Raw genomic sequence first — 13,494 nt, 5'->3', positions numbered from 1 at the left:
ATGTTCCCTTACAAGGCTTCGAGCCTCCCTCATCTAGCTCTCATGTCCATATCAGGTATAACCTTCCTGTTGTACTCAGGCCTCCCAGCCTCCAAACTATAGCTTGGTCTTGGGCTCCACAGTGGTCAAAAAAGGTTGCGTGTGAAGGGCATACATCACATGTTTGCACTCTGATTGAGAGAAGCAGTCCAAGTTAGAATGTAACAGAAATATGGGCCATTTGTTTTCAGAATGTCATGAAACCACACAGAATAGAAATGTAGCAACAAATTACTAATTACAAAATGCAAAATTTTCCAGCTTGAAAACATGAGCTTGTAAAGATCACAGTAACACAACAGATTCTGTATTTTCTTTATATTTATACAGATTTTTTTTTTTTTTTTTTAAAGCGTAGTTCATTCTCACATTTGAGAAGTTGGAACCACAGTGTTTGGCATTTTTGCTTAGTAAATGACTAAGCGGCTTATCGATTTTCCAAATTGCTACCCATTCATGTTAATTGATCACTTCAAGGCTGAATTATGCATAAATTAACAGCTTCACTTCACTCAGCCAAAATGTTCCTACCTGTCTCAGTGTCCAGTGCCACTGCTATCAGATCTGCTCCGTGTTAACATACTAAAGGCCTATCAGATGCCAAAACACCAGACAGCAGTTGATAGTACTACGATATGATAATGTGACGTACACACTAGAACTATGCTTGTTCACATTACAAAGTAATCTACCTGGAGTGTGCTCTTGCACATATTTGATTTGCCAATTTAGTGTGTTGCTGTATGACATTGTTGTAAAAGTTGAGCCAGTTTCAGCATATGTAGCAGACTACCAGTGTTTTTGTGTCAGAGCCCAGAGTGGTCTCACTGAAACCAATGTGAATGCTGCAGTTTTTGACACAGCGCTAATCGTTGGTCTAAACACAAGATTCTTGCCTTGGACAGTAAAGCTGTCTGCTCCAGGGCACAGTTTCAACGGAAAACACTGAGATCACCTTTGCCCCCTGGCATATATTGAGTGTTTGATAATACTAACTTGTTGGAAACCAAACTTACAGCTGGTACAGATGGAGAGAAATACAGCTGTAAAATAAGGTAGACAAAACAGAGAGACCAGGCAGAGGCAGATCTAGTTACTTATTGTGCCTTAATAAACAGCTGCTTAAATATTTCTGATGACATATGAAGCTCACGTCAGGCTCTGATTGTACATTGTGTGCGTCACAAGGTCAATGGTCCTTTTAATAATTACTTGTGTTAACACTCGGTAAACCTGGAATATTTATATGAACCTGCAGATCAGCAAATCAATGTCAGCAGAAAGGACTTTGAGAAGTACTATTCAGAGTATTTACACTTGGGCTCTCTGCCACCACTTTCCAAAGGTCATGCATGCCTATATTCTTGCCAATCTTTTGTGATAGCGATGAACTGCTGTGTTCCTGGTGAACAGAAAATTTAACCTCAGATAAAATGTAACCTGCATTCATAGCCCGCACTGCAGAGTGCGTGCAACTATTTATAGGGGCATGATTTACTGAATGGTTTCCAGTAAATGTGGGGCCAAAGTCATGAATGGATTAAATTTCTTCATACACAACACGTTTTGTTTTTCTAAGGGTTAATTTGACTTGTTTTGAAGCTCATCTTGAGGCTGATCGGTCTGCGGTCACCAACTTGAATTAAGCAGGTGGAGTTTATGGCTTGATTTACTTTTAACAAGCTGAACTCTGTTAATGAATACATATTTTAAATATTTGTGTTTAGTGTAGTCTGTGCTGTGTGACAAGTACTAGATGAACAGCTAAGACCTGGAACTACAGTATATCTAACCAGCAGCTTAGCTGTAAATGTAAGGGACACATTTTCAAACACCATGTCCAAACAAATCCTAGTTAATGTGACCTACGTTTTAGCAGTTTACAAGATTACAGTTTTCACACACAGTAGAACCAGAAGAAAAGAGAAACAGATGTATGTTGTCACTCAGATTCAAGTATAATTTCATCTGTATTTCTTTTTAATGTTGTGTAGGTCTTGAAAACACTGCAAGTGTTGTGCAGGCTGTGTTTTGCCAGCATTGGTAGCTGCCTACTGATTCATGGTGTTGAGTACAATCAAAAAGTTACGGGCCGTTTAAGCCTGAAACATACCATTGTGGGAAAAAGTTCATCATTGACGTACTAGGGTTGACCTTACTCAGACTGGGGCATTGGCATTGACTCACACTTCATCTGTGTGAGTCAATGCTGACAGTTGTTCTCAGATTTGTGTCTCTTGCTAAACTCCAAGTTCCCTGTCTTCAGTTATCCTAAATCACAAAGGTGTAGCGGCCAGTAGCAGACTTGTCACTTTGTTGTTGTTTCTTTTAGTCTATGAGAAGGCTGGGCTGTTAATCATCAACATGCAGTATCTCAATAACCTCACATGTAATATTTGATAATTATGATAATAATGAAACTGAAAAGAAAAAAAAAAAGAATTCTTAGTCATCATTCTGTCTTTTCTCTGGCTAATTCTGCATGATACGATCTGCTGAAAGATCATGTTTTAATATGCAAACTTTGAATATTGATATACAGCTCTTATTGCCATTTTGCACAATCTTCATCTATTTTTTCTAAATATGGTGTATCGGAAAAAAATGGAAACAAACAAAGTGACTTCTAATGAACATTTCCCTTCTAAACATTAGAAATTGATCCTATGTAAAATCCAAACTATGAAAATATTTTTACATTTTTAATTTAAAGGTGGGCAAGAATTCAAAACACATTTTTGTATTATAAAAACAGTGGGCATTTACAGTAAAATGCAAAGCTAATTTAACACAAATAGCGATAAGCTCATTCCTTTTTTTTGAAATAGTGTATTAATTAAAAATGAATGAGACACATGCCACTTGACTTTTTTGGACATTTTTTGCTCCTCCTCAACAGCATGACACCAAGTAGCTGCTGTCCCATTTCTTTAGAAAGGGCTCCATCGTGACCTCTTTGGCTTTACTCCCGCTGGTGTACATGTATGAGGCTCAGCGCTCTCTGCTGTAATTTTTTTGGGCTCTGTGGCTCATTCCATTTCTGTTTTCATTTTTTATGAGCTGGGATCAACTAAGCCGACTCCTCTGTGATGGGGTCTGAGAACTTCCTCTTAAAGTGCATTTTTCTTTTCTCTTTTAACCTTCTTGTCAGTTTCACTATTGGCCAGTGACACAGAGCACCTTATGTCAAAAACTCTGAACTGTCCCGTTAAATCACCCTTTGTAATTTCAGCTGAACAGTTGTTGCTGTAGTACAGAATAGTGCCAAGCACTCTAATCATAATAGACCATGTAATAGACTATGTAAGAATGCAGTAGCAGTGTATTAGATTGAGAAAGGGAGTATTTTGTTGCTTATCATTTTAACTTTTTACGTGTAATCTCTTCTTTCAGAAATGACACAGTTGTGCTTTAACTTGCATGTACGTACTGGTCAGCCGTGTGTCGGCTTCATCCACAACCAAAAATTGTGTCAAATGCGAAGGTGAAACAATCTTCTCTCTATTGGTAATAAGAATGTTTTGCTGACAGACATCCAAGTCAGTCCAGTATGGACTCAGGAATTCTTTTTGTCATCATCTGCATTGATAACAATCTTACAACGCATGATGTCTCAAACGTATGTTGTGGCAGGGTGAGTTCCTTATTCCCCTGGACAATGGTTTCCTTTTTAACAGCTATAACAGAAGGTGATAACAAACTTATTTCTCAGTCTTGTTGCTTGTTCCACATGTTGATGGTTTAAAGCATTTTCTGCAACACAATGCACCCAAACAAAGATAAAGGAGTGTATTATGGTAACAGTGTATGAATGCGTGGAACTGCAAGTGACCATAATAGGTAAGTAAAATGAATAGATGAGCTATGTCCGTCAAACTGACAGGGATAGCCATTTATACTCATCTGTTAGATATGTGGGAAAATGCAGATATTCTCAGGCTCCGTTATACTGCAGAACTTTCCTTTTCTCTTACAGTAAATATGGACAAAAAACATCTGACTCTGTAGGGTTTAACCAAAAAAACCCGGCAAATCCATCTCTCCTTATGTATTCTGTTTTGAAATGAACAGCTCTATTAGAATTAGTAAAAAAGTAAAGTAAAAAGTAATCATTTTTCAATAATCTCTGGTCAGCCAGTACTACACGAATAGTCATGCAGCTATATTCTTGTCCTTCCTGCGTCTCTTTCTGGAGGATTCTAAAGTAATCCTAGGTCAGCTGAGAGATACAGTAAATTCGACAATGTGGAAGGTCTGCTGGGACCCTTGAGTATCTTCCAACAGATTCTCTTGAAACGAGGACACACCTGCAGCCTCGCAGTAGCCTGAGTGATGTCTGGTCTTGCCTTCCCTTCCTGCGCCTCCACTATTTTTTCACCATGGCCTCCTCAAACTCACCCATGCTTTTGGTTCTACATCTATGGTGGATGCGGCCTTTTACGCCTCTCTGTCTTTTTTTTTTTTAATCTTGGGTCTCCACCATAATGGACACCAACCAACTTCTGGCCACAGCTCAAAGCAGATCCTTTCACCACATAGGTTCAGAACACGGTCTACTCCAATCCCCAAATCCCCAACGTCCTTCACAATATGGCACAGTGCAAGGAGCTGAAATTGGACTTTTCTGCGCATCCTCATCTCTCAGAGATCAGCTGACAAATTTGGCCCTTTCGTTACCCAGATGTCCAGAACATTTGGTCATATTGTATGTCTGATAAAAGCAGGTTGGTTCCATGTCACTTGGACTTGTCCAATCTCTTGGCCTCGATGAGATAATAGTATCAAAAAGCAGTACTTTCCAACTTGGTTTAGCACAAAGACATTTCCAGCTACTTCCCAAAATGGCTAATGGAGCACAGCTGTAACTCTTCCACTCAGTTTTTCTGTCAGCCTTGTTCTGGTTCATTTGTCTTTTTTCTCGAGACACAACTGGCTGACAAATTCATAGCAGCCAGGAAGCAGACAACAACTGCTATATTCCCTACTTCAAAGAAATTAGTGGCCGTGTGTCTTTGTGGCGTCTGTACGTGCCCTCACTCATACACACAAAGCGCGATAGTAAAATTACATGCAGTGCCCCTGAGATAGAAGATGAGAAAGCTGTGAGGGCTACCCATTCTACTGTAACAAACTGGCAGGCAGTTTCAGGCAGGCTTGGATGTTGAATTAGTCTTTAGCCGTTGAATCGTTTTTAATTTTGTGTAAAATCCAGTGGGCTGTACCAAACGTCCTTATGACTTTCAGTCAGATTTAGTTAACTTCAGTAACATTAGCTTGTTCTTGTTGCAAGACCCTCAGCTCTGATTGTGGCTGAAAAACAGCTTGGAAACAGAAAATCACCCACTAAACACTTGACCGCAAGCACTTCTTGGAATGCATTAAACCTCACAAACTGATGACATCTTGAGTAGGTGGTACACTTACATCAGACTTAAAGATGCCCCACGCAAAACACAGTTGGATACAAACTTGTGAATACCCACTGTTGCTAAGTTTTGTTCTCTTTTCTACTCTCCAGGCCAGTGGGGGCGCATAAAAAGCCATTTGTAACACAACGGGGAAAGTTGAATTAATGTTGCATAATCCTCAGAGAACAACAGCTGTGGCTGTCTGGTGAGAGACAAAGGCTAGGAAAGGTCTGGCATTTCACCAATGGCCAGGCGTATGACCGCGAGGTGGTCTACATTGCGGCTGAAGACATGTTCATGTACAGTTTCCTAAGTTGACTGAATTACAAGATAGCAATCGTACATTACTTGTTTAGTTCAAAGGTCGATGATAAGCATACCAGTCTCCTGTCATGTGACATGATGCTGGTATGTGAAAAGGAAACAAATTATTTTTCCAGATTTTCTAGAAAATGGATTTCATGCTGTGAAATAGTGGCTCAGAACAATCATGATGAAAGCTCACCAGCAAAGTTTTGTGAAATATCTTTAGGTGTGCAACTTTCTGGATGGTTTGTTTAGCACAAGTGGATCAGTGGATCAGCTATCAGTAATGACATTAAGTTGAGTAAAATACCAAAAGTTATGCTCATGTTTCCTTTCAGTTTATCTAGTTTCAACCCTTGTAAAATGGGAGATTCTAAAATTGACTCCAAATGACCTGGATACAGGTCAAGCAGTGTTGCTTCCTTGTTAGCCTCCTATAGCACACAGGAACACGGTGTCGAGTAACCTAATGCCATTCAGATACTGCACACTTGTTGGATTGTTGTTGCCTGGCCAGTAACCTGTACTACATTGTGCTTCAGATCAGCTTATCTTATAGTATCACATGTCATGTGATACTTGTAGCAGGTGATACTACTATGTAGAAGCTACCTTAAGTTAGCTTGTAGGGGTTGATCTTCAGAATTGGATCTTTAAAGCTTAACAAGGTATCTGTTTTGCTTGATAAAATGTGAGTCACATTAACAGGTGGCCAACCAGCCAACTTCTCTCACATCCCCATAGATGTACAGCAGATGAACCCACACTTTTATATGCAGTATACAGTTAACATAAACAGCAGGCTGGAAAATATTATCTGAACATACAGCTAAATGGATAACTAAGGAGTAAAGAAATTCTCCACTATTGGGGTCTGTGCTGGATGTAGCCAACCTCTCCACCGTTCCTTGCTTTTCTCACATTCACATTTTAAAAACCTTTTTGTTTTCTTTAGCCCAGCGTGCTATATCCCCTCCTGATTGTTCACTGTACATTAAGAGGCGTCTGCATTCTCCGCCTCTCTCTGTCGGCTATGTAAACAAACATTTGCTGCTGACAAAAATGGCAGATCAGCCCCTGAAATACCCTAAATGTAGTGTGACGTGACATTGATTCCTAAGCCTATTTCATGCTCTTCATTAGCCCGGGTGTATCCCCATCGAGCACACTCTTCGCTTCCATAAATACCCATTAAGTTTTCTACCGTGAAAATATTGGGTGCTATTTAAAGAGCATGAGGGGCTTTTTTAGAGTCATGTTGGCGACAGAAAAAAAAGACTGCGACAGCTAATTAAATGTTATTGCCACAGAAAATGCATTGAGATAGTAATGAAAAACCGAGTTCTCCACTAACAGTTGTAATAGCAAACAGTGGATTTTTGTTTTGTTTTGTTTTAAGCTGTCACTTAGCTGTTCATGTCTGTCTGTTGAGTTTTACAGAACTATTTTTCAGATAGTTGAAATATTTAGCATTTCATTGTTAATGGTTTATTTATTTATTATTTTATTTCACTGGATTGGTGCCAATAAAGGCAACTATCATGCAGTGTTCAAAGAAACCGAACTTATCATAGCAGTACTAAGAAATGCTCCAAGTGACACTAACAGATGCTGGCTTATGCAGGGCAGACGCTGAACAACACCAGTCCAGTGAAGTGGTAGATAAGTGTGAAATAGAGGGATGACATTTTGCACGAGCTCCTTTCCCTAGTCAAAGAATTTTCCATGGTCCTGCCAGGTTGCCCTGACAACACTGGTGACAGCCATTGGCAGACTAGCCATCTGGAGTACCATGAGTTTTCCCGTTGGGCCTGTTGACCTGCGGGCTGGTGGTGAGCCAAGCAACACAGATGCAAAAAGATCTTAACAAGTCTTTAGTCCTGTGGATTGTCTGGCTGGATACACTGGAAGTACTTTATCTCACCCCGCCTTTCATGGGCAGCTGCTCAGTCAGTTCATACTTTTGTCATCTACCAACCTCAGTTTGGTACAAGCTTTGAACGAAGACACATTGCATTGACTTTGTAAAGCACATTGAGACTGTGGTTGATTTATTTATTCATTTTTTTTCATCACATGTAGAGCAGTCAATGATACTGAAAGCTGAGCAGCATGATAGCATACTTAAGACACTGTTGCTATCAAGTGTAAAGTCTATAGGGCTCAGAAATTTGGACAAACAACATGATCAATAAAAAAACTAAATTGATACATTTACTATGTTGTTTTTTGTCTATATATATTCATGCTATTCAAATCTTATGAATTTAAACTTAATCTTCGGAAATTATATGAACTCAGTCATTAAAAATTTAATAAATCATAACTATGCAAAGATAAATGCTAATAGTGTCAACATAGCTTTTGAATTGACTCAAAATATGTGCAGCACAGTTTGCATTGGGATACTACTGTTGTAATCACTTTTTTGTGTCCATATTGCCCCAAGTCAGCAAGACAAAAACATCATGTGTCCTTGTTCAATATTAAGCTGTAATTTATATTGAGTAGTGGCCACAGAACCAGGACACAAGTTAGTGTTGTTTTCTCCAAGTAATGCTGCTGAATGTGCACTAGGATGTCAATGAGAGTGTCACTGTTCACTAGTACAGTACGTTTGTAGTGTGCTTCCTCTCTTTGTTTACAGTTGGTACATTTCGCAGAGTGTCAAAGCCTTCTTGACACTTTAAAGATATCCTGGCCACTTCCATATAATTGAAGATGTTTGACCTTTGGCCAGTAAATCCCTCATATTTGGCAAGGGGTTGATTTAAGTTCACTGTTGCGCTCATTGTCTTTCTTCATGACCATTTTGTGATCATCTGTGACAATTTACACGGAAAATGCCATCAGATTAACTGGATCATGAAGCCCAATATCAAAAACAGTCTGTGATTTTTGCCAAAAGAAATTTTATAGAGAATTGATGTTGAGTTCTGAAATGTGCACCTCTGGAAGGAAGAGTTTATCATAAACGTTTGAGCAACATTAAATTATTTCAGCTTTATTCCAGATTCTTAAAACATTTAAGACAAAATGTATTGTGCAGATAAAAGAAAATGTTGCATCTCTAGTACATTTGAGTGTATATTTATTGTTGATTTTGGGATGTGTGTAGTATGGGTATGTTTTGTGTATGATTTAGTGTAGGGTACGTCAGCCTGGGTCAAAAGTTCACAGACAGTTTTTTTAACCCCAGTCTGCACCTTCCTTCAGTCGTCTCAGCTGCTGGCCTTCCATTAGCTAACCTGCCTGAGCTTTGGCCCTGTGCTACAGGCCCAGCTTTATCCTGGCCCTGGCAGTTCAGGTTATGTCCGACCAATATGTCTCTCACACACACACACACACACACACACACACACACAAACATACACACTCACACTGCAGACCTCTCATCTGGTTAGCTCTGTTTCCTGAATGGTCTTAAAAGAATCAAGCCGGTCCTGTGCTCTCTTTTTCTCTCTCCATATCATCTTCTCTTCCCGTGCGTCTTGACAGCCAGAGCACAGTCCTCATTATCAGCGTGTGCATGTGCAGAGGGCTGCTGACGTTGTGTGTGTGTGTGTGTGTCGCTGCAGACTGACGTCAGCGGTGCTCTGTTCCCCTCCATACAAATGCCCCGCCTGTCTGCCATTGATACCTTTTCTCTGTCCCCCACACTCTTATTAGCGTGTTTTTATCAGTTCTAGCACCTCTCACACCACGCAGCCCAGCTAATATGACACACGGGTGTAAAAAACTGGCCGTCTAATAGCTTGCACAGGTTTATTGACTCGTGTTAAGAAATATTTATGACTTATCTCATGTTGAATAGCTGTGTGTATGTGAAGTGTTACTTTGAGGTGCATTATAGTTTTTTTTCCGTGCATTTAATCGCGTGTGTGAGTGAGTGTGTATGTGTGTGTGTTGTCTTTTTCTCTGTGTGGGTCTCTCCCTGTTTGCTCTGTATCTGTATATTTATGCACACATGAACAAATGTAGCACAGTTATTTTCATTCTTCCATTACCATAAATGGTCTTCATACGCATGCACCTGTAGGTGTACACGCAGTGTTGAATGGCAGACACACTGGATATAGCCAGTTGCACAAGTCTAACAATCTCTGTCAAAAATCAAATCTAGAGAAAGAATAGAAGTAGTAGAGAAATTTACCAGAACATTTACCAGAAAGGCGGCCTGACACTGGTGCAGACATGTCCCCATATTCTCAGTGTAAATCGCTGTGATATTAATGTATAATTAGCAGTTACAGAATCAGGCTATTTAAATTACTATGTACATTAAAAGTCACGCATTCAAAGTTTGACTCGAGTAAAAATAGGAAGAATTAATTCTTCCTATTATTATGTTCTGAAGAATCATTAATTGTTCTTGTAGAATGATATTAGATTATCATTTCAGATTAACATGGAAGCACCATTTTAATGGTAGTTATGTTTTATATACTTTTATATATAGTTGGGTAGTTAAATGTTATAATAAAGGTCACATGATTCATATGTAAAAGCTATCAGATACTTTTAGTAGGGTAAAAATGATAATATGCCCTCTTTTAAATGTAGCTGAGTAATAGTGTGAAGTAGTGTTAGATGGAAATATTCAGTGCTTGTACCTATTTGCCTGTATCGAGGAAAAAAAAAGTCCCTTTCACAAGCGCACTTAAATGTCTTCGCGGTAAGAAATAACGTGTGTGTGATGTGTTTTGCATGTCTTGTCTGCATGCATGTGTGTGTCTGCATGTCTACAGGTGCCTATGTGTCAGCAGCTGAGTCGTGTGTCTCTGTCTGTGTGTCCGCCCTCATGTCGTGTTTTCATAACATCACCAAAGAAAATGTCTCCCTGTTCATCGAAAGATTGTAATCTCATCGCTTGCACAAGGCCCTCACAGTAACTAAGTTGTTGCTCGGTACATGTTTTAACGGCGGTGATGGTAGCCAGCTTTTCCCATTTCTGAGCCGTGTGAGAGTCGGAGAGGACATCTGTGTTTTTGTGCATTGCGCACAGATTATGCGGAGGTAAAGAGTTTACTGTAATGGTGAGGTGTAGACAGATTGAACGCATACTACGCTATATTGTGTGACACACTGAAGACTTTCGAGTGTGTCACTGGGTCTGTGCTGCTTGTGCAAATGAGAGGGTCAGTAGAAAATGGAACTGTCAACAAAACATGATCCTTTGGGTAAGTTAAATGAAGCCCTAGCATGCATTGTATGTTTAGTGTACATTTTTTTTTTATCTCCATCTGTAGTTCCCTGTCTTTTATTCTCCATCCCCTCCTTAATGGCATCCTCTCCGTCAGCTTTTACCCGTCCTCCTCTCTGTTTCAGCCCTCCTCTGTCTCTCTGTAAACAAGCAGAAGGCCAACAACTCTGTCCTCCGGCCGTCTCCCGCCATCCCGTTGCCATGGTGTATGGAGCATTGTTTGCTGGCCTCTATGTCGGGTTGCCATGGCAGGGCTTATTTGCCATATTAAATGTTTGGCAGCATTGTACAGATGCTGATGACAAACACCCAACATCCCATTTTGATCAATAAAACAGTTACTGATTAGAGGAGATGGGATGGAGCCACTGATCTGTTTAACAACCTTACTTATAGCTTTGATGTACTGTATGTATAACATGCATAAACATAAATGATACATTTATCATTTATATATTAAAAAAAAAGATAATATTACAGAAAGCTGTGGGTCTTGTGTTGCCATAAGGTGTGCTTTTCTTTTACATTAAAAACCTGGCCTTAGACTGCAAGGGAGCATTTTAAAATCTATCTTTTAACATCAAATTCAAAGCAATTCGCTAAAATAAAGTGAATTTGTTTGACCAAATAAATGATATTCTAGTGTCATTGCTGAGTATGTCAGAATGATTAATCCAGTGCCTAATCTTTTCACATTTACGATGTGACATGATTATTCTCGACAATATGACGACTGGCTGAGATGTTACAAAGGTTATATAAAGGTGTGTGTTTACATGTTAGATGGAGATTGATGGTGTTTGGTGGAGGGGCTTCTCAAATGAATGCTTAATCCTCTGCTTCTCTCCCCCTTGTGGTGCGGGGCGAGACTGTACGGCAGCTTTTTAAAATAAATGTATACTGCCTGGGTTTTCCAAGGCAAACTGCTATATTTCTCCCCATCTAAACATGAAGGTGGACCTAAAATCGCTGTCCTTTTGTTGCTGCATGAGTTGTCACATTAGACTCAGGTTCATCACAAATAATAGAATAGATGTATGTTTTTAATTGTTATGCTGTCAAAAGTAATGGATTTCAGTGCTTTAACCTGAGTGTGCATGGCAGAAAAAAATTTAATGCATATAGTAAGAAAATCAGTGCAAAAGTATAATTGAACTGTGTAACAAACCGAGTGAACTGCTATCTTAACTAATTAATTTCTGAGAAAGTGTTGTATTTATACTTGAGCTAGCAGATTACCGGCAGGTTATTTCAGGTCCAGCAATTTAGTGTTACACAACCTGCAGCAACTTTAACTGTACACTGCTGTAACGTGTGAGAGCTCCTGTTTGGTCACCAACAGATAGCGTGGAAATGCTGCCGATTGACGTAGTTGGAGCTTGATAAGATCTCATAGCTCCATTGTAGACGCACCATGGCGGTTTTAGTGGTTTGCTTTTCTTCTTTTCCTTTTAGTGAAAGGCCTCAGTCTGCTGTCGCTAAGGCTGTGTGCATTAGCATACCTGTAGTATAAAGTGCAACATGTGGTGCAGGAAATCCTTAATGTAAACTGTTACTACACTGTGTTTTTAGATAACAGGCAGAATAGACTAGCAGAAGCTCTGTTGCTGACCTGCCAGTGCCCTTACCGAAAAGTCATAAGGCAGTGTGCTGAAAGTGGAGCATAGGTCAAAGCCTGTGCTCTTCCTTTGTAAATACATTTCATATTCTCTGTCATGCACAAACACATGCACGGTTTTGACATTTGACTGACAGTTTACATGCCTCTCTTGTGTTTTTCAGATGATCTTGTGGGACTGGGATCTGAAACACTGGTACAAACCACAGTATCAGGTCAGTGCTCGCATTTGCAGCTTTTGTGCAAGGTTCACTCAGGTAACACACAGATAATGCAGGTCTTTTTCAGATAGCGTGGTCTCTGCAGTCCACTAGTAGAAGCTGTCTATAAGTCACCCTCAGGACATTCAGTTCTTTTCCTGATATTTTTGGTTAAGCAAAATACACATTGTGTAAAACCTGGCATACGATGACCTTGGAATCGTCGTCATGCCACATTTTATCTGACTCAGACATTCTTTGTCTTGTTTGAACTATTTGTGTAATCTTTCAAAGAATTTAGGTCCCACAGACCAAAAATCAGTATTTGTTCCTATAAGACGGAGCCAAGCCAGCCAGGACTCTTTCCCCTCATGAAATCTGCCCTTATAAAGCAAGGATTACACTTATTTTTGCTCTTATAAATGAAGGGTTTTCACTTTAGATATTCGCATTGCACTGTACTTCTCATATGGGTCTAGATATGGTGTATTTTCCTCTCAATACACCGTTGTCGTTGCTGCTGTTCCTGTCATGCAGAGGGCTAGAGGAAGAGAGGAGGGATGAGATGGGAGAGGAAGTCAGAAATTGTAAACATCAGCAAAGTCAGCTGTGGGAAAATGGGATTCCTAAAAGAAATAAAGATGGAGCACACAAGTGTGTAGAGAGAGGTGAGGGATCTTAACCAGCTCAGTGTTTCTTTGTTGCCCTGTCCCCCAATCT

The 13,494-nt window shown here is 39.8% G+C and overlaps 1 protein-coding gene across 2 annotated transcripts in view; it reads left to right on the top strand.

Moving 5' to 3' along the window:
* The window catches only part of pde3b (phosphodiesterase 3B), a 43,030-nt gene that overhangs the window by 16,484 nt on the left and 13,052 nt on the right, over window positions 1-13,494 (top strand). For both annotated transcript variants that reach the window (XM_070828877.1, XM_070828869.1), the window contains exon 2: window positions 12,739-12,789. In XM_070828877.1, coding sequence (XP_070684978.1) covers window positions 12,739-12,789 — 51 coding nt within the window. The remainder of the gene's footprint in view (window positions 1-12,738; window positions 12,790-13,494) is intronic.

The sequence above is a fragment of the Pempheris klunzingeri genome, chromosome 1 (assembly GCF_042242105.1).
Source record: "Pempheris klunzingeri isolate RE-2024b chromosome 1, fPemKlu1.hap1, whole genome shotgun sequence".
Taxonomy (NCBI): domain Eukaryota; kingdom Metazoa; phylum Chordata; class Actinopteri; order Acropomatiformes; family Pempheridae; genus Pempheris; species Pempheris klunzingeri.
Note: the sequence above shows the minus strand (reverse complement) of the source record. Positions and strands in the feature narration are given on the sequence as shown.